Genomic DNA, 23,102 nt, shown 5'->3' with positions numbered 1-23,102 from the left:
AATGAGGATTTTAATATTCTTCTCTGTACCTCTTTATATTTCTCAAGTTTAATGTAATCATCATGTATTATGTTTAAAATAAAAACAAATTATGTATATTTGTAAACCATAAGGAGGGACTCTATTTCCGGCAGTGAAACTGACTTAGACACCATGATACTGTCCTTTTGCTGAAAACGACAAATGATGAGTTAAAATAAAACAAAATATTCTATAGTCTTTTTTTTGTTTTGAAATCTATTGGGTTGACACAGAATACTCACTGGTTAAAACATGATAAAAATGGAAATACGGGGAGGTAGGCATACACTCACATGTCTTCCAGGGGAGATGCCAACATGGGTGGGCAAACTTTTTGACTCGAGGGCCACAATGGGTTCTTAAACTGTACCGGAGGGCCGGAACAAAAGCATGGATGGAGTGTTTGTGTGAACTAATATAAATTCAAAGTAAACATCATTACATAAAAGGGTACGGTCTGTTTTTTTTTTAGTTTTATTCATTTCAAACGGGCCGGATGCGGCCCGCGGGCCGTAGTTTGCCCACGGCTGTGCCAACCCTATAACTTATCCTCAGTTTTCACAGCCATGTACTGAGCAGGCAGTGGTTTGCTAGAGCTGATCTGTGAAAAGCCAACTATACACATCTTTTCCCAAATTCACATTCAATGACTTCATGTTGGTAGCCTGAAATCAGCCATAATATGAAATTGGAAAATATTACAAGCTGGGACTTTTTTTTTTCTGCTCTCGAGAGTCAATATTTTAAAGTATTTAACAGCACATCACTGAGCCCAAGGTTGAGAGAAACCCTGGGTATACTGAAGATAGGGAGTCTAATTAGAGATCTCCACATAAAACTGCGATTCTGAAGAACTGCATACTTAGGGTAAGAGTGGAATAGAATTATGCTGGAGGAAGAATCAGCAAGAAAATTTGCCGGTTTCAAACTTGATACTGGATGGAAATAAAAATATCTTCCCTGAAAATTTAACTACAAGCCCATCCTCATGAAAGTTTATGGACCTGGAACTCATGCTACCTATGCAGGTCACAAAACTTTAAGTCTAAAATTTACTTCACTGTGTTCCTAGGTTGACTGTATCCCCAGGCTTTAGGCAGATTCAAATGGAAATCCTTTCTTTGGAAATCCATCTTCGTCTTAGCCTCAGAAATTACAAGAAATAATGAAAATGAGCTAACACACACACACAAAAATAAGGCAGCTGGAGTAAGAGCTAGCAAGAACAACAGACATCAAAATCTGAACTGCAAAATTAAAGTAAATGGTTGCCTTTGGGGAAGAGAGAGACATGGAATCATAGGGGCACACAGACATTCAAAGACACTGCTAATGTTCTGTTTCTTAATATGGGTGACAGGTACACAGGTATTTTATTTTTAAATAAAGCTATTATTTGGGAATACTTCTGGAAGTACAGAAAAAAACTCCAAACATAATGATGAGAGTTTCCATATACCCCTCCCCAGTCTACCCTAATTTTAACATTTTATGTTAGCATGGTACATATGTCCAAGCTAAGAAAGCAACCTTGGTGCATTACTATTCACTGAAGTCCAGACGTAATTCAGATTTCACCTATTTTTATACCAACGTCCTTTTTTGTTCTGGATCCAACCCAGGAAACCACTTTGCATTTAGTTGCCATGTCTTCCTAGTCTCTTCCTGTCAGCGACCAGTTCTTAGTCTTTCCTTGCTTTTCTTGACCTCGGCACAGTTCTGAGGAATACTTGTTAGGTATGTTGTAGAATGAACATTAGTTTGGATTTGTCGGATGTTTTCCTTATAATTAGATTGAGTCTATGCATTTGGGTAAAGAACACAAGATAGTCCATGCTCATGTTGTATTTTTCTTGCCCCAGCCATAGAATCAGACATTTCTCCAAGGATCCCTGGATCTTTTTACTGGAGAATAGTATTTACAAATCCAGATCTAAGCCTTCTCAGTGGACAAAGACAGAAAATAGATGTATGGATACTAATACATGTATACAGATATATCTGTAATTATTTCTGCATCTACCCATTTATATATATTAAATTAAACATAAGTTTATACTATTATCTCCAACTGTAATCCAGGGCCTACCATAGGATATATTTTATATTCCGCCCCCCCCCCTTTTTTTTTTGAGAGAGTGGAAGGGAGAGTGAGAGAGAGAAACATTGATGTGAGAGAAACACGTCAATTGGTTGCTTCCCCACATGCCCTGACCAGGGCTGGGGATTGAGCCTGCAACCAAAGTATGTGCCCTTGACCAGAATCGAACCCGGGACCCTTCTGTCCTCAGGCTGACATTCTACCCACTGAGTCAAACCGGCTAGGACAGGGTTTATTCTAGCCACGTCCCCCTCTTGTTTGTCTTATAACACCTCTCTCAGAAAGCACCTATTTTTAGCATTTAAAAATATTCTCCAAGGAAGGAACCTGCAAGCTTTGCTCACACAAATGTTTAGACCGAATGTTTAATGGTTTACTAAAGAAATATTAAAAAACAGAAACTACATTGTTGTGACAATAAAACTATCTTTACATGCTATATCTACTATGTGATTAATAGCTAAGCTATATAGCTGGCCAGTATCCTAGATCTATTCTAAAGCATTTAATTTCAGAAGGATAGCTCCTCAAATTGATTGACAGATAAGAGAAGAATAAAATACTTCAGAGTGCTTATTTGCACTCTCTCTTTAAAAACAACAGAACAGAAGGCTTGGAAGTTTTCATTTTATTTACATTTAAATAGTGTGTTAAGTCTGTACAGATTTCACATACAATTTGAGAATCATGTCCCCAAAGGCAGAGTCATCTGGGGAAGCGGTTAACTATATAGGTCTGAGCAGCACAATTACTTGGTGGAAGTATTACCAGCAGTTAGTGTTTTAGTTTAGCTTTCTCCCCCTGGTGGTAGTGTCTGCATTGATAACATTTTTAAAACCACTAGGATAGTATCTTAATGTTTATGGCTGCTACAGTCAATTATAGGTAGGCAATTCTGGGATAGAAGTAGATTTAAATGAAATAGAAGCAGATCTCAAAACTCTTCTAAAAGAAGCACTTGTCTCCTATAGTTCCTCTTTTTTTTTTTTTTTTTGTCTAAAATGCAATTATAACCATTACATCACTGTAAATTACATGCTGGGGTTATCTCAGTAGGTATCTGCCAAATGTAAAACTTACAGAAGGTCTTCAATGTAATAATGATGTTTTATCATTTTAATTACAAACTCTTTTAAAAACTCCCTAAAGTATACCAATTGGGGTGGTCTAAATTAACAGTATCTTTGTAGCCCAAGGGTAGTAAAAATAAATTGAACTACCAAATTTCATCATACTTATAGCAGCTGTCTTCCTGCCTCTAGGAAGCTAAGTATTTAACAAAGCAGACAGCTTGGCATTGGCATCTGATTAGCAGTGTGTGCGCATTGTCAGATAGAATGTGCTTAGCTCTTTTGTTCTGAGGTTTGATTAGAAATCTGGAGAGCAATGCATTATGTAACTTTATTCTTAAGTCTTCTGACAGGGTAAATAAACGGTGATGCTCCCTCAGGTATTGTACAGGAAAGCTTAATCAATGTTTTTTGGTTAATATGCTTTATCAAAACCTAAAAAATCAAATAAAATACTATCTTTCTTGAAAATCACATCAAAGATTGATTAAACAGGCAAATTTTAAAATAATTTTAGTTAAATATTTTATATATTAAAAATGTTTTTACAATAGGGTGCTTTGAGTCATACTGAGTCCTGTAATACAAATACTGTGGGTGGGAGGAAGAATAGTCACTTTAAAGCACCTGATGATAAGATTCTATTTTTAAAAATATCAAGTCTAAATGAAGATTCAGAAAAATTTTTTTAATGCATATGGACATCTTATTGGAAAAAATAACAGTCTTATAAGAATAATACTGTTTTGATGCAGGTGCTCAAACATTAAACTATAAAAGGGTGACTCTAATTACCTTCTCCCCACAAATTTCTTTGAAAATTTATTACAAATGATTGTGCTTATTGGCAGAGTTCAAAATCAGTAGAGTCCATGCAAACAATCTACTTCAAAAAGAAGTACATTCTTTTACTCTCAAATCCATCGAGGTAATCAGACTGGATGTTTTATTCAACAGGACTGAAGAAAATTGTTCTACAATAGGTTAATTCAAAATGGCAGCATAGAAAATGCATCTGTCAGTGGGGATCAAATTACAGGGCAAGCTCCTCTCAATGCTTAGAAAAACAAGTCTGCAGTTCTACAGATTATGTGCCTGTGTGTGTTTAAAGGGGTGGGAAAGGAGCTAAATATCTGAGCTAACCTCCAATTAAAGTCAATCATAAAAACAGCCAATTTAATGAGTGCGGATTTCTTTGGGTAATTATAACACCAACCACTTTTTTCTCTTTTAAATCTGTAATTCTGCCTTCTTGTTATTGCTTGCTTTGTCATTAATCGCCTCAGGACCTTGATTTCCTAGCAACAGACTGCCACCAAACATTTGGCTCCTGTTCAACATTTTCTTTGTGAAAAATGGCACTGCTGTTGCCGCCTGGGCTGCTGCCGCTAGACTGGCTGTGTAAGTGCTCTAATAATGTATTCCACTGAAGAAAAAAAATCACATGATATGGGGTGCAATGACTGAGCTCAGTTAATTACTGAGCTGGGAAGTTTATCTACAATCTAAAAGCTGTGTTGAGGGGAAAGAGGATATAAGGATTAAAAAGGTGCTCCTTCCATTACCAATAATTTGCAGGTGAGAATTTACATAGAAATATTTTATTCTTGAGTCGACAGGTTTCTGCTTAAGTTTATTTAGGAAAGGGTACAAAAGGCCAATGTCCTTCAAATGTTGCTTGACAAATTCATTCTCTAGAAAATAGCCCCAAATGCACAAAGAATCACAGAACATTTAGCTGCAATTTTAAAAAGCAAATTAACCCATGTATCTGTCAGCTGTTTCTTTTCTACTTAAGGCAAAAATCATGTGCATATGTAAACATTCTATGAGATGGCAGAATGAAGTTTTCATTCACAACACGAACACTAGACATGAGGAAAACAGAATTCAAAATACTGTGTTGTGATGTACTGTACGTTTAAATAACTATTTTATAATCCATAATGGGGGGAAAGGTACTTATCATTATTTCTGAAATGATTCAATTGAGATTGAAAAAAATCAGACTTCATAATTGGAAACTTAGTGACAAAGTAGATATTTTGCCACTTTTTACTTGGTAGATTTATCAAGATTCTCCATGCCTTAGAAATACTACCATTCCCAGTAATGATAGTTATGGAAATTAACATGGCATGTCAGATACGGTTCATTGATACCTTGCTTTAGTTCTCAGGAATATGGCTTTTTAAGACTGGCATGTTTCAGGATTGCTGTCAGGATATGATAATTTAATATACCCAAGAGTACACTAAGTATTATGGAAGCATCTGTGAAATTAATAAATCAGTGGACATGCCAATTCTTACTAATGCCTACATATTGTATAAAAAACTTCCCACAAAGTATAACCCCAATTCAGCTCATTTTAGGAAGTGAAAATGCTACAGTCTACCTGAACACATCACAATGACCACCTTGACAAAATGAAATAAAAATGACATTAGGAGATATTTATAAAGGAGCACTAAGCATTAAGAGATCATTGGTTACGTTCAAGTAGTTAAAATATACAGATATTTTTAGAAGAAATCAAATGAATTAAAGATATTCAGATCATTTTTATAGAATTCTGCTTACTGTTGGCACTAAACCACATCATTTCACAATTGAATCTGATTCCTCACTTTAATACATTTTTACAAAAACCAATTCTTGGTTGATATAAGAAAGCAAGTGTACATTCACAATCATAAGAGTTTTAAAAATCCAGCACGGATTTTCAAAAATTCCACAATTTCTAATATGGAACTATAACTGGAATTATATATCTGTTTAATTCGCTATTTACTATATGACAGAGGTTTTTTTTTTTTTTTTAACTTCAGGAGTTTGTTGATTTAAAAAAAACACACATATATTTTATTGATATTTTACAGAGCGGAAGGGAGAAGGATAGAGAGTTAGAAACATCGATTAGCTGCCTCCTACACACCTCCTATTGGGGATGTGCCCGCAACCAAGGTACATGCCCTTGACCGGAATCGAACCTGTCCGCAGGCTGATGCTCTACCCACTGACCCAAACCAGTCAGGACTATATAACTGAGGTTCTTGACCTGGATTCCATGAATAAGCAAAAAGCTTTTTGAATTATATGAACTTGGGAAAATTTTATTAGTAAATAAATTTGGGGGTGAGGAGGGTATAAAACTCAGAATAGATTTAAAAAAACCCATTACACTAAGCATATCAATATACCTGAGAAATGCTAGTTGACACTTGCAAGTAAAATAATATTTTAAATTCAATTTATTCCATTATAGCTGCCAAATAAATGTTAACCTTACAAGGAGCTACATATGTATAAAAATAATTATTTTTGAGAGATTAATAAGGGAATACGGTGTTCTTTTACTTTATTACATGTGTATTTTTCTGGAAAAAAACAAATTAAAAATTTGGTGGGTAATTCTAAATTTTATATTTTATTTGATTGGGACTTCCTATAACAGTAATATAATAATACACAGTAATTGTAAATTCTTTATAAAATGAAAAAAGAAAGGAATAGTTAGGAAAATACACAAAATGACTAGTCGGGACAGCAGAGTTTAACAGGGTTGGAAGGTTGGGCAAAAAGTAGATGTTTGGGTGAGGGTATTATAAGGGAAGATGGGAGTTACAGAGAAAAGTATTCAAGAGTTCTCACAACTAAAGAAAAACTTGTGCCAGAAATATGTATAGAAGAAGAATGTAATTTGTAAAAGCAGCAATCTATCTTTCAGAGTGTCTTCAACTATTTAGAATTTACTAATGTTCCTAATTATATTAGGACAATGTCAGTGAAAATAATAATATATGTCCTAGAAGTTTAAAAGGTTCCCTATAGTTGCAAGAAGCTATTTTCAAGGGATACAGAGAAAACATGTGAGAAACACTAAATTGTACATTTTAAACACGTGAACTTCATGGTAAATAGACATCACAATAAGCTGTTACAAAAAGATTAAATCCAATTTTATTTAGGATAGGGACAACAGAACATATGGGTTAAACCACTATAAACTGTAGAGATTCTATAATGTGTACAGTAAAATGTTGGAAAATAGATACAATTCTGCAGATACTAGAATGTTTATGTCCAGTTTATATACAATTTCAAAGATATGACAACTAGAATGTAAAAATGTACATTGCCGTCAAAATATTTATAAATTATCCCTCTCTTAATCATGTTTATTAAAGAGATTTAGTAAACAGTTCATTTTCCCAAGCAACTGCTGTATGGTCTGAAATATATAAATAACATAAATGAAGTGGAAACATTTCAGTAGATGGTTTGTTAATTCATTTTGGGCTCTGTATAAGGGCCTACTGTCTTAACAACTAAGTGCTATACATATGTTTATTTTCTTAAAATTCTAAGGCAATTAGCACATAGCGTGGTTTCCAACTTCACATAAAATTCCAAGGCTTCATTATAATGCCACAAGTCTAAAATACAAAAACTTCCAATCTTTATCTTTAAAGCTCAAAGCTTCTTTAACCAATGCTATCTTACTCCTACGGAGTAAGTAGAAAGATTATGCTGCTTAACTAAAAATAACCTTACTTTAATATTCCATATATCTCTCCCGTTTAGTAGAGAGCTTTACTTTAGATAGCTGCCAAAAATAAGACTTAAGAAAAATTACAGAAATATAGGAATTGCTCAACTTGAATAAAGTATTTATCTATAAAAATCACAGAGTATTAGTATCACTAAAAAATGATACTGTTAGACTTTACCTGGAGGGGGAAAAAAAAAAAAGAAACAATTCTAGGCAAATTGGAAATGAATACAAATAGAATTTCTATAATCACACTATCATTTAAAGAAATTTCTAGCAACAAAGATTGTCACTATAAAGGAAGAAGTAAGAACAATAGTCATTTGTGTAACTAACTGAACATTAATAACATAGGGCTAATTTTTTAGAGTTAAAAATTGAACTCTAATGCTAATATTTAAGAAGAAACATAATTAACAGTCTTTTTCTTATATCTCTCTATATTATATCCGAGTTAAAGAAAGATGTCTTTATCACATAGTTTTGGGCTTTCCTTAAAGGGGTGTCAAATTGGCACACAAAATTCTAAACTCATGCATGATGAAGACTTGTGTACAGGAAGTGTCAGGAATTATACACAAACATGAACTTCTCCAGATATATAGAAAAAAATCATATATTTCTTCTCATTTTATTTTTTGAATGTATAAATGTAATAGTTAAGGTCACTTGCAAGGACTTTTTCATATGAAGGATTACCAATCCACAGGTAATCCTTAATTGAAGCAGTTCAGAACAGGATGACCAAAAACTTGAGCAAAAAATATCATGAAAAAGTCAAATGGTGATCAATGATTTGACCAACATAATAGGAATTCCAATACACAAGAGTTCAAAAATTGAATTTAGAACAGGGATAAAATGGAAAGTCAGAAGTTCAACCATCCAACCTCCTCTTTATGTAATAATCTCAAAATATTATAATGATTAAGAAATTCCAAAATTGCTTTGAATTCTATCTAAATGTCTTATAAAGAACTGTAACATCTTAAATCATCATTCATAAAATAGCTCATATTTTAACCCCTTTTGGTCCAACGTGAAGGCTGACTCGACAGACCAGGCGCTAGGAGCAGGTCCAACGTCCAGCTGAGTCTAGTGAGACAGATAACTTCAACATTCAATCCCATCAATTAATTTGGACCATACTGTTTGAATTCCAAAAATAAAATTGGACTGCAAAGGGTTAAAAATCCATCAGTTTCCATACTCTGACAAAGTATATATCCTTTCTAATAAAGAGGGAATATGCAAATTGACTGTCACACCCTTGCACAAGATGGCTGAACCCATGTGCGCACAGGATGGCCAGCAAGGGAGGGCAGTTGTGGGCGACCAGGCCTACAGGGGAGGAAAGGCAGTTGGGGGTGACCAGGCCTGCAGGGGAGGGCAGTTAGGGGTGACCAGGTGGGTGACCAGGTCAGCAAGGGAGGGCAGTTGGGGGGAACCAGACCTGCAGGGGAGGGCAGTTAGGGGGGACCAGGCCAACAGGGGAGGGCAGTTGGGGGCAATTGGGCGAGCAGGGGGGCAGTGAGGTGTCAATCAGGCTGGCAGGAGAGCAGTTAGGGCAGCCGTGGGCAAACTATGGCCCGTGGGCCAGATCCGGCCCGTTTGAAATGAATAAAACTAAAAAAAAAAAGACCGTACCCTTTTATGTAATGACATTTCCTTTGGATTTATATTAGTTCACACAAACACTCCATCCATGCTTTTGTTCCGGCCCTCCGGTCCAGTTTAAGAACCCATTGTGGCCCTCGAGTCAAAAAGGTTGCCCACCCCTGCGTTAGGGGGTAATTAGGCTGGCAGGCAGAAGCGGTTAGGGGCAATCAGGCAGGCAGGCAGGCAGGCAGTAGAGGGGTTGGGAGCCAGGTGCCCCGGATTGTCTGACTGCTGAATTAGGCCCAATTCCACGGGGATCAGGCCTAAACTGGCAGTCGGACATCCCCCGAGGGGTCCCAGATTGGAGAGGGTGCAGGCTGGGCTGAGGGACAACCCCCCCCCCAGGTGCACAAATTTTGTGCACTGGGCCTCTAGTATCCTATCTAATAATAGACAAACATGGTAATTAACCGTACCTCCGACATGCTTCCCATTGGCTAATCAGGGGAATATGCAAATTAACTGCCAACCAAGATGGCGGCCGGCAGCCAGGCAGCTGAAGCGAACAGGAGGCTTGGTTGCTCCAGTGATGGAGGAAGCCAAGGTTCCCCGCCTGCCGCTGCCGGCCTCTGAGCTGCACTCTAAGAAACAATGTTGCAATTATAGAAGCTAAACAAACCCCAGAAACCCGCTTTCAGCTAGCCAGGCCTCAGAGCTGGAGCTGCAACAGTGTTTCAATTATAGACGCCAAACAACCCAGATACCTGCTTTCAGCAGCTGAGGTCTCAGAGCTGGAGCCGAGCCTCAGAGCTAAAGCCGGCTCTCAGCTCCAGTGAAAGCCATAGAAGGTAAATAAATCCCAGAATAAAACAAAAAGAAAAATAGGAGAGGTTGGGAGCTATAGTCACCCGTCAGCCTGAAAACGCCCCTCAGCCCCCCCACCCAGACTGGCCAGGCACCCCAGTGGGGCCCCCCACACTGAAGGGGGTGTGACCAGCTGCAAACAGCCATCATCCCCTCATCCAGGCTGGCCAGGCACCCAAGCGGGATCCCCACCCTGATCTGGGACACCCTTCAGGGCAAACCAGCCGGCCCCCACCCATGTACCAGGCCTCTATCCTATATAGTAAAAGGGTAATATGCAAATTGACCCTAACAGCAGAAGGACTGGGAATGACTGGTCACTATGACACACACTGACCACAAGGGGGCAGATGCTCAATGCAGGAGCTGCCCTCTGGTGGTCAGGGGGCTCTCACATGGGGAGCTCTGCCCAGCCACAAGCCAGGCTGATGGCTGCCAGTACAGCGGTGGTGGTGGGAGCCTCTCCTGCCTCCTCAGCAGTGCTAAGGATGTCCAACTGCAGTTTAGGCCTGCTCCCCGCTGGCAAGTAAACATCCCCCGAGGGCTGCCGGGCTGCCAGAGGGATGTCTGACTGCCAGCTTACGCCCAATCCCCTGGGGAGCGGGCCTAAGTCAGCAGGTCCCAGACTGCGAGAGGGCACAGGCCGGGCTGAGGGATCCCCCCGAGTGCACAAATTTTTGTGCACTGGGCCTCTAGTATATATATAAAAGGCTAAGCAACTGGCCGACCAGCTGGTAGGTATAATGTGCACTGACCACCAGGGGGCAGACACTCAACGCAGGAGCTGCTGAGCAATAACAATTTTTCAGAGTGCTCTCTACCACTCTGGGACCCCTCAGGGGATGTTGCAGAGCCACCTGCTGGAGGGGCCCTGCTCACTCCGCAGATGCCCTTTGAGCCACGGTGCGCCCCATGTGTAACCGGCTGGGGAGGGGCTGCAGGAGGTTGGCTCCAGGGTGTGTCCGGCCCATCTCACCCAGTTCTGCCCTGTTGGCCACCTTCTAATTAATTTCCTTTGAATGTGCAGGAATCCGTGCACCGGGCCACTAGTATTCATTATAATAGCACAATTTTAAAGGATGATGTAACAAGGGCTTTTTCTATGGTCTAATAAGGTTTAAGGCAATGAGGTTGTATAATTGTCTATATGTGAATAAGATTCCTTTAACTGAAAAAAAAATTTGTGAGGGAGGATAGTAAATCTCAAATATATATATAGTCATTGCTATCTTTCATTTCCTTTTATAGTATTCCAAATTTCTAATAGGTTAACATTCTAAGACAAATTCATCCACTTTCACTATAAGTCTTTAAAATCTTTTCATGATAAAGGTAAAAATTCCAGATGACACATTATTCTTTAGCATAATCAAAAGAATCTTTCATAATTTCTAATAAAGTTTTATGTAAACATATATTTTTTTCCTTTTTAGATATATTTTTAGTAATTTCAGAGAGGAAGGGAGAGGGAGAGAGATAGAAACATCAATGATGAGAGAATCATTGATTGGCTGCCTCCTGTATGCCCTCTACTGGGGGTTGTACCCTGACCGGGAATCAAACTGTGACCTCCTGGTTCATAGGTAAATGCTCAACAACTGAGTCACACCAGCCAGGCACATATCTTAATCCTCATTCTAGGATATGTTTATTGATTTTAGAGAGAGAAGGGGGAGGAGGGAGCGGGAGAGAGAGGGGGAGAGGGAGAGAGAGAGAGAAAGGGAGAGAGAGAGAGAGAGAGAGAGAGAGAGAGAGAGAGAGAGAGATCCATCAGTTGCTTCCCATACCCACCCTGACTGGGATTGAACCCACAACCTAGGTATGTGCCCTGACCAGGAATCTAACTCGCAACCTTTTTGATGTACAGGATGATGCTCCAAAAAAAGTAAGCAACCCAGCTGGGCTGTAAGCATAACTTTTTGTAAATATTGTGAAACGGTAAACAAATCCAAAAAAATAGCAATTGTATATTTCATGATACAATTTATTATTCAACATTTTACCTTTTTAACATGTAAAATTTCAAATATATGATTTTTTAGATTAGATTTCTTACAGTTTATCATGTCACTTCATTTTAAGTACTTTAGTTATTACTTTCAGATTACTGATAAAGATACTGAAACTGAGTCTAAGTAACAGTTCTAATAAAAATTATTATTCATGGTGTCAATAAGAATTTTAGTAGAAAACCCAACCAGAGCAAAGAGACAGAAAACCCCAAAATTATTACTGATTACTACTTGTCTTTTATAAACAAATACTCCTTTTTTTCCAAGTATGAATTCTATTCCTTTCCTCTAAAGCTTTATACTTCTCCAAATTATAATTCCTGCACCTGCCTGTAATCATACCTTTCTTGATCCCAGAGGCAAACACTAGTAACACTTGAAAACCATACCCTCACAAAAACTATATTCCCCGAAATGGTAAGATTCTAGGCTGAGGAGAGATAAAACCAAGATGGAGTTACAACATAAATACAGACAGAGAAAAAGAAGATCTACAATAAACCATGGGAACTGAAAAAAAATCACAGAAAGGAAGCAAGCATAGGTAACCAAAGGAAAATTCAAACTCCAAGTCCCATATTCTCAGATAATTATTGACAAACTATAATTCACTATTCTTTCATTTATAGTCAAAAGAAAGCTGGACTGGCTATATTAATACCAGTGTTTCACACAGAGAGTACATTTTGGGACAAAATCTATTACCAGGAATAAATAAATAAATAAATGGTAATGGGCCAAATAATCAATCCTACACTTTTATGCACTTAAAACACAAGAAGGAAAGTCTGCTAGACCTGTGAAAGGAATATACAAATTTATAACGTATAGGAGGAAGTTCTCCATGTTTAGAAAAGAAACAACACACTTCAAAGAAGAAAGCAAAGAGGAAGTAGAAAGTATTACAAGCTGAATGAAAATGAAATGTCAAAATTTGTGGGAGGCAGCCAAATCAATGCTTAGAGAAAACGTTATGTAGCACTAGAAGTCTATAGTAAAAATGAAAAGTCTCAAATCAAGGAATTTCATTTTCTTTTACCTTTCTATTGAATTTACTAGGGTGACATTGGTTAATAAAATTATAAAGGTTTCAGGTGTGTAGTAATTAATTTTTCAATGAATAAGAAAGGACACACATGCAGCTGACTTAGTTTATGTAAAATAAGTCACAAGGTACTGAAAGCTTTTGTTAAACCTATTTCTTAAATATCTGATTAATCTCCAATGTTTAAAATTCTTCCTATAATAAGCCTAAACTTGCAAGCTAATTTGTGCTTTACAGTGTAGTTGAAACGTGTAAGGAAACTTTTTCTCATAAAAAAAAGAATTATTAGAAATAATGCATAGATTTCTATGCAAAATTCTACTATTGATATTATGGTATATCTTTTTCCACCCTTTTACTTAAAACCTACTAATATTTTTATTTTAACATGTATTTATTTTTAACATGTATGTATTTATTTTACCATAACTTATTTGTGTGCATGTCTTATAGGCAACATATTGTTGGATCTTATTATTTTGTAAAATGTTACAATGTCAACCTTTAAGTTGGGATGTCAGAATGACTGTCCTTAATAAATCAACAAACAGCAAGTGTTGGCAAAGGTGTGGAGAAAAGGGAATATTCATGCACTCTTTGTGGGAATGCAGATTGGTATAGCCACTGTGGGAAGCAGTATGGAGTTACCGCAAAAATTAAGTATGGGAGTGCTTTATGACCTAGCAATTCCACTTCTTGAAATATACCCAAAGAAACGTAAAACACTAATTTGAAAGAATATATGCGCCCCTATGTTCATTGCAATTATTTACAATAGCCACGATTTAGAAGCAGCCCAAGTGCCCATCAGTAGATGAGTGGATAAAAAAGCTGTGGTACATTTACAAAAGGAAAACTACTCAGTGGTAAAAAAGGAGACCTTACCTTTTTCAATAAAATTCTCATAGCAGGGGGTGGGGGAGACAAAGGAAGAAGAAGATTAAAAGAGGAGCAAAAGAAATCCAAAATAAGCAGAAAAGAGGATTAATAAAGAAAAAAATCAACCTGGACTTATATTTCCCATAAAACATGCTAGAAGACAATAAAGCAATGTCTACAGAGTACTTTGTTTCACAAAATATTACACCAAACATGTCATCTATATATATAAACGGCTAAGTGTCCATCCGTCCGACCGGTAGCTATGACGCACACTGACCCCCAGGGGGCAGACACTCAATGCAGGAGCTGCCATGACACGCATTGGCCATTTAAAAATAAACATCACCACAGATCTGGCACGGACAAACCAACACTAGGCTTCTCCCAAGTGGGACACAGGCCCCACCACCAGCCCAGAGCCACACCCCACCAAATCGCAGCCAATGCTGCCAAGACCCTATGGCATAAAATACGGCCCAGAGCCAGACCAACCCATAAACGGTGGCTGTGGGTGCCGGGTAATGATGTCACATAGCAACTCCCAGCTTCCTCTCCCTAGCCATGACTAGCCTCCTTGTAGTTTCTTCAGCCCAGGAACCTGACTTGCTTTATAGCCAGGTGGAAACATTTTACATTTTAACCAAATGTCTGTGAAATGTTTTCCTGTGCCTCATCTCATTTGATCCTCACAGAAGTCCTGGAGTAGGTAGATAGGAGACTCGATGGAATCCTATTTTCTTTTCATTAGACAGAAAATGGAGATTTAGAACACTTAGAAACCTGAACCGACTGAAAAGAAGTAAGAAATGGTGGAACTTGAAAATGACTTCAGGTTTTTCCATGCGCAGAATATAGTCAAACACTGCTACAGTTAAATATTTTACCCTTTGTTCTCCCTACATGATCTACAATAATAATCTGATTCGTGTGGATATTTACTTCTGTGTTGTGGACAATTACCTGAAAGAGAAGTTGGGGTGCTTCACTGGGCTGGAAAAAGTTTAGGTAAATCAGAAAGCAGGTTTAATTAAGCAAATTTATTCTATAGATATAAAAGGCTAAGTTGACTTGCACATGCGCGATTCAATCTGTCATTGTCGATTGTGAATTTGATTGACATTTCTATTATAGAGAAAGGGCAAATAGCGATATTTAAATATTTCTTCTAATTAATTTCCTTTCAATGTGCATGAATCCATGTACCAGGACACTAGTTCCTATATAAAAGCAACAAAAAGTAAATAAAAACTCAGGAACACAGGAGCTCTGAGTCCTTCCTTAGGGAAAAACTGATGATAAAATGCAGCTAATTGAGGGTAATAAAAATAAACAATAAAGAAATGGGGGTAATTAGTTGGAAAGCATTTAACTCATTTAAATGTAGAATTGAGGCTGTAAGAATTATGGTTATAGAACAGAATGCAAGTGTTTAAAAACTGAAAATGCAAAAATAAAATTATAACTACTCCAAATCAAGAGGAGGTTGAAACACAGTGCTAATTTTCATATTTTTTTGTTTGTTTGTTTAAGATTTCTATTGTTTTTTAGAAAGAGAGGAAGGGAGAGGGAGAGAGAGAAACATGAAACATCGAGGTGAGAATGAAACACTAATCAGCTACCTCCTGCACACCCCCTACCGGGGATTGAAATTCACATGCCCTGACTGAGAATCAAACCGGCACCCTTTCAATGCACAACTTAGCCACACCAACCAGGGCTAATTTTCTTGTTTTTCATAGCACATAAATATTGCCTTAACAAGGAAACACAAAGTTTAGAAAAATTAATGTCTCTAATTTCCTATCTTGTTCATAAAACTTTCCTAAATATCATAGTCTTAGGGGACTATTATAAGAAATATTTCCTGGAAGAATATATATATATATATGCCAATCTGCTGCTCAGATGAAGAGAATCTTGAGATTTATATTTTTAAAAATGTAATTAGCTATCACATAACTAGTAATCCTTAATCACCAACTAACAAGGAATTTGGTTTAAACATGAAAAAAACTGAGTTTACATGCCATAAATAGTGTACTTGTTATAAAGGTAAAAAAAAAAAGAAGAAAAAAAAATAGATGCCAACATTTTATCTTAAACCAAAGAAGAACGTTGAATGGAGCACATTCCATTTCAGTTTTTTTTTTTAAATCAGGAAAGTTTTTGACGTGAACTCTGCATTTTAGCTTCACTACATCATGTGACAAAGAAAATGATTAAGGTTTTGAATTATCTTAATGCTCACTACTAATTTTTGGAATAGTGGGAAGAAGAAGAATTGTTGAATATGTAGATCTGGTTTATCCTATATAATAAACCCTAACATGCAAATCAACCCAACGGTGGAACAACCGGTTGCTATGCAGGAGCTGCTCCCTGGTGGTCAGGTGCTCCCACAAGGGGAGCGCGGCTCAGCCAGAAGCCGGGCTCACGGCTGGCGAGCTCAGCAGCAGTGGCAGGAGCCTCTCCCGCCTCCACTGCAGGTGGCGGTAAGGAGTGAGGGGTCCTGTACTGCAAGAGTCCCAGATTGCAAGAGGGATGTCTGACTAATGGCAGGCGGACATCCCCTGAGGTTCTCAGACTGCAAGAGGGCGCAGGCCTGGCTGAGGTACACCCCTCTCCCCCGAGTACATGAATTTGGTGCACCAGGCCTCTAGTTTTATATAATGCAGGCAGATGTCTTAATTTTGGAAACTTGTTGAATAGACATATTGAGTTGCTTCCTTAGATCAAGAACTTTTTGTAATTAAAGGGCTCCCAGAAATTCAACTTGTTAAAACCTCAGGAGTTTAAAATGATGATGTGAGAAGACTGCTGATTCTATGGAACTTAAAAGTAGGAAGGAGTCCCTCTATTTAATTAAGTACAGCTACACCTACTCAATCTAAAATTTTTTGTTTTGAAAATAGGCTAAGAAAAGACTAAACTGGATGATCTGTGCTCAACGGGAATTAAAGATTTAAAAGAACTGCAGAATGTCTACAGGAAAGTAATATTACATTTCAGAAGATAATTCACAGATTTTAATAAATAAAAATTATGCTCTTAGTTGTTAGCAAAATAAATATTTGTTGAACGTCCACCAACAGTAACAGCATCCCAGGTATCTAATATATGTCTACTATTTTCAGGAGTATTTTAAAATAGCCAAACTCTGAGAAATTTATAGATTTACCTGGCAATGTAAAAGAGCATTCTTTTTATGAAATTGTTAAAATAGAAGCTAAAGGCTAACAGCTATCATCAGAGATATCAACCAGAATCCATTCTGATATTTGTTTCTGGCTAATACACTACATACGTTTCAAGAATAATTCTATTTTCTTTATTAACTTGTCCAAAACTAATCACTCCGTACTTTATACAAAATAGCACTTGTATAAATAGTTAATACTCTTACAAAAATTTCATTCACCCTAAGGTAGCTAGATACATTATAGTACATAATTGCTGAAACTATGACTTGTTTGCAAGTTAGGTCCATGCTGCTATAAAAATTCCCCATTCACTCACACTTGGCAATATGGCTTACATGTGCATAACTGTTAAAACATGAGTTGTTTCCAAGTTAGTTCATGATCTGGGGTCCAATTACTATACATTTAAATAGAGACAATTGTAACTGTCAGTTAAAATACTTTTCCATCATAATATATTGTCATATATCATAGTCAATATAAATAATATAACATAATTAATGTCACAATTTAAATCATGTACTCTTTGAAAAATCAGACTTTCAAATGTAAGGTGGTTTGAAATACTTAATAAATCTCCCTAAAAACCTTCACTACAAAAATATGCTACCAACACATTAACAAAAAAAAAGAGAACATTTTGCAAAATAAAATGAAATAGATGATGATTAACAGAGAAAATTTTTTAGTTTTGAAATGTTTTTCTCATATACTGGCAGAAGAGGTAAAATGTCTTTCCTCTAAATAATCCTCTCAATGTAAGCATTTATTTGACATTTATAAAGGGGTAGGGTTTGCTATACACTGGAATCAATAACAACCTTGTAAAGCCTACAGCAGTGCACATAAACATGCTGTAAGAGACATTAACACTAGACTGAAAGAAATAATTATATTTTCAATAAGCACGTTCCTATTAGAAAATCAATTTTTTACACGTGTTACCAGCAGTTTCACAGATCAGGTAGTGAGTGGCAGAGGCTGTTATATCAAAATCATATATTATATGCTTATAAGGTACTTTTAATTTTTCAAAGGTATCTACTTATTTTTGGTCAGCCACATTTAACTCAGATTATATAAAAACAAAATATTCATGGGGTGAATAATTCAGGAGGATTTTTATATCAGTCTTATCTTAGAAATAAATTCTTAACCAATTACTTTCATGTCAGACGACTTAATAATTCTAATTACATGCTGCCCTTATTCCCAGATTTAAGAGATTTGTCACAATCAATATTTCTGAAATATTAAATTAAAAGGTATCATGATAATTACTATGGAATAAATAGCAATTAGGATTTTTTTTAGGTAAATAAGCTCAAACTGTTTGCAGTGAATATTTAGAATACTAATATTTCTCCATACAATGCATGCATTATTCAGAAGTAGCCTAAAAATATAAAATGTAAATTCACAGAATTACTTCAAAAGACCTTAAGAAACAGATTTTACAGGAATTTGATACTTGGTTAAGAAATATCTATGTATAACGTATCCCAAAAGAGGTAGACTTGAAGGTAAATAATACAAATTATGTTACCATAGAATGATCATATTACTATTCTGCATGTTAAATAGTGAACATATGCTTTGAGATGGGTAATTTGCAGGCTAAATAAAAGACAATTATTTAAAAATTTACATCAGCTAACAACTATAATTTATAGTGTAAACATGTACCGGAAATTTGAATTAGGTAAATACTTACTGCTATATAATAAACTCTTGCCTTTTCTACTAACATCCAATTTTTCTCCATATCAAGATGTTTTTCTTTTTTATAACAATTGGCAGCAGCAAGATTAGCTACAAGGGACCTAAAACAACAACAAAAAGCAAAGTAAGTTTTTTTGCCCCAGATATACAACTTATTCCTTTTATTGCAAACTTGTCATATACTTCTATACAGTCAATTAACAATATTTTTTACAACTTATATTTTATTTCTTCAAAACTGTTGTATATTGATTTTAATAAATGTAAAAATGAATTTTGTTTTGAGAACTCCTGAGACTTCTATGTTGCCTGTGAGATAAACAGAGATATTAATCCTTGTTCTAAATACCACCTGGTATTTTGAGAAACTGGCATTTAAGTTTCTTTTTAATATTTAAATGCTAAGATTATCTACTGTCTACATTTTAATAGTTCAAAATGCAGTTACGAAACAAAGCTATAATGCCATTATGCATAAAAAAATTCAAATAAAAACTTCAGTTTTTAAGTATCAATACACTATACATTTCTTCTTTAACCTAATGCTTTAAAAGCCAAGTATGGGATTAATTTTACAAAATACATATAAAGACTATATTTACTATGTGAAATTAATTTGCCAAGCATTAAATGTTAATGACTGGAATAAATTTAAATTAGTTTCTACAGTTGAAACCTCCCTGCCCTGGTCCAGTTTTGCAGTAGAAAAATCTAAGCAGGATACTACATTTAAAATCTTGCTACAAGTGCCTCATAGAGCTTTTTATTATTGCTCAACAATTAAACTTAATAATTACTTACATTACATATGAAATTAATAAAAATATTTTTCCTCCTCAGAATTTAGAAAATAACTTGACAGTTTTTCACTTTTTTATTTGTTAATTTTTAAATATATATATGTGTGTGTGTGTGTGTGTGTGTGTGTATATATATATATATATATGTAAATATATTTAATTGACTTCAGAAAGGAAGGGTGAGGATGAGAGAGACAGAAACATCAGTGATGAGAATCATTGATCAGCTGCTTCCTACTGGGGATAGAACCCAAAACCCAGGCATGTGCCCTGACAGGGAATCAAACTGTGACCTCCTGGTTCATAGGTTGATGCTCAACCAATGAGCCACACCAGCCCGGCAGTTTTCCACTTTTGTAATCAATAGTAGTTACGGTACAAAAATCCTCACAAATAAAATATCATCTCATTACTTAAGATTGTGGTAATATGATTGGTTCCTCTTGTTAAGAAAAAAGTAAATCAATTCTCTTCCAAAACATATTTCTGTTCATATGCCAACTGACTACTGAGAATATTTGTTTATGTTCAATTAGATGAATGAAAATAAGAGTAATATGCATCAATATATTTATATGCAAATAACTATATTACAAAATCAGAATAATTAATCCTGATTTATACAGCATATTTAAGTAATCATGTCTTTAGCAAAATTTTGACAAAAATGGTTACTAAATAAAAGCAAACACTTGTGGTATCAATTACTAAACTCTATTTTGATAATAAAACTACTCTTTGATAGGAAACTACTCAGTTTCTCCAAAAGAAAAACACAAGTATTCTTACTATCCAAATGTGTTTGGTTCAGAGTTTGGAGAATGAGAACTTGGATTAAGAAAATTATTGCATTATCTAAACTCTTTGATTCCTGTGTTTTGGATAGTGGTACTGAGAGTTACCACCCCTATCTAAAACAATTTATCCAAATATGTTAGGTTCCACAATTTGGATAATGAATTAGATAGGGAGGGTTTCCTTCAGTTTCAAATTTCCAAAATTATCTGCACAATACTGAGCAACATAACCATAATATTAGTATATAAATCAAGCTGTTAACATCTGGGAAACCTAATATTATCATACTGCTCTTTAGCATACAAAAATAATTTCTCAATTTTGCTCTAGCTTGAGTGGTATCAGAGGCAAAACTTGACCCATTTCTGTCTTTGCACCTGCATATTAATGTTGGTTTTAGAAAAACTAAAAAACGAAAAGGTTTAAATAAGTATATTTCAAATATGTTTGAACAATAGTGGTTTATTCACTGAAACCTTAAAATCATAACTTTTTTAAAAATATATTTTATTGATTTTTTACAGAGAGGAAGGAAGAGGGACAGAGAGCTAGAAATATCGATGAGAGAGAAACATCGATCAGCTGCCTCCTGCACACTCCCCACTGGCGATGAGCCCGCAACCAAAGTACATGCCCTTGACCAGAATCAAACCTGGGACCCTTCAGTCTGTAGGCCGATGCTCTATCTACTGAGCCAAACCGGTCAGGACAAAATCATAACTTTTTTATACATAAAAAATATAGTTATAAGAAGTTTGGAAGATTCTGGCACTCTATTTTTGAAAGTTCTATTTTATTTATTTAATGATTACTGCCATAATAGTGTCAGATACTTAACATACATTTTCTGGAGGTCAAAGAGTGAGCAAAAATAAAAGGAACTAAAAAAAAGGAAATGACCAAGGGGAAGAGAGAGAAGAGAAGAAATAAAGGAAGAGAAAGAGGCAAATAAAAAGGGTGGGAAAGGAAGGGAGTCAAGAAATGGAAGAGAACAGACTAAATACTTCTAGCTATAAGGAACATAAAATATCCAATGAATCACTATTTAAAAACGATCAGCTTTGGTGATTCTAAGAATATGACAGTTAGAAAAGTTATTTTATTTCTCCCTTGCTGATGAGTAATATGGTAACAATATTGTCAGCGATGTATGAATGTACTGAAAGAAAACCTCCATGTAGTTGCAAAAGGCACAAATACAACCAATGCATGGGAGGCCCTGAAGTATATATTCAAAGGTCACTTACAGAAGAATTTTTAATAAGTAAAATTGTATAGAAATGCAATGGATTGTTTCTTGAGTGGTACATTACCCATGACTAAAGTTGTTTAATATGGATGAATGACTATTTGCCAGAAATGCTTTAGATGACCTAATTCATATGAGACTGGATATAACATAATATTGTATATGTTAAAAATACATATGAATATGTACATGTATCCAAACTCAGGATATGGTGAAAAGAACATTTCTTTCTAATCGCAGTTTAGCAAAATGCTTGCTATAAGACATTGAATAAAATGTTTTCCTTCTCTGATCCTAATTATAAGGAGTAGATGCTAGATTAGATAATCTCAAAAATTTCATTCCACTATACCACATGAAGACCACAGCAGGTTCAACAAGGGCAATTTAAAAGAAAAAGAAAAAATGATATAAGGAAGAGTTTATCAAACATTAAAAGCAATTATAAACGAGAGATCTAAATTCCAAAATTAGATTGGAATTCAGATTTTACCAGTATTGCAATAGCCAGTTAGTATAAGCTTCCCTGGGAATTACACTGACCTGTTGCCACCAGTGATGCATGCAGCACAAGTTCCTGTTGGCTGCTCATTCTGTTCGTAGTAATGAGCATCCACATGCGCTTCGGCAGTTTTTCTCTTCAGGATCTCCCCAAATTTATCTGTCCCAATGCAACCAAAAAATGTTGCTGCTTTGTGTGGCTTCTGAATCATCCACTGAAAAACAGGAACATAAATAATTTTAATGTGTCAGAAAACGGTACACCATAGTTCAGTATTCTGTTGTAGATAGTGGCATAAAAGAGATACCTTATTAGAAACTGTGGCTGTTATGAATGGAATTCCAATCCTGTACTACCATTTATGATAACAAATTTGACATAACAATCACATAAAATCTTATTATACTACTTTTGGGGAGAGAAATAGAGCACAGTGGTTAAAAACTCAGAATCTAAAGTCAAATAGACCTTAGGGCAATGATGGCTTGATACAGAAAAATAATAGCAATTCCCAATAGAAGTAGTATAGCAATATCATTAAAAGCCCAGCATCTACTAGGTGTACCAGTTCATAATGCAGATTTTTTAAATAGATGGAGTTACACATGTGTTGGTATATAAGTGATTTGATACGTATGCTATTTTGTTGTATTGACAGCAAGCTTCAAAACTTCATATGTCA

At 35.8% G+C, this 23,102-nt stretch overlaps 1 protein-coding gene across 3 annotated transcripts in view; it reads right to left on the bottom strand.

Annotated features, from left to right (window-relative positions):
• ADK (adenosine kinase) overlaps positions 1–23,102 on the bottom strand; it is a 489,964-nt gene that overhangs the window by 229,950 nt on the left and 236,912 nt on the right. For all 3 annotated transcript variants that reach the window (XM_036337172.1, XM_036337170.1, XM_036337171.1), the window contains exons 5-6: positions 22,462–22,634; positions 19,064–19,172 (exon numbers count right to left, since the gene is read on the bottom strand). In XM_036337172.1, the coding sequence (XP_036193065.1) occupies positions 19,064–19,172; positions 22,462–22,634 (282 nt within the window). The remainder of the gene's footprint in view (positions 1–19,063; positions 19,173–22,461; positions 22,635–23,102) is intronic.

Source organism: Myotis myotis, unplaced genomic scaffold (assembly GCF_014108235.1).
Source record: "Myotis myotis isolate mMyoMyo1 unplaced genomic scaffold, mMyoMyo1.p scaffold_m19_p_15, whole genome shotgun sequence".
NCBI classification, from domain to species: domain Eukaryota; kingdom Metazoa; phylum Chordata; class Mammalia; order Chiroptera; family Vespertilionidae; genus Myotis; species Myotis myotis.
The sequence above is the reverse complement of the archived record's forward strand: the minus strand, read 5'-3'. Positions and strand labels throughout refer to the sequence as shown.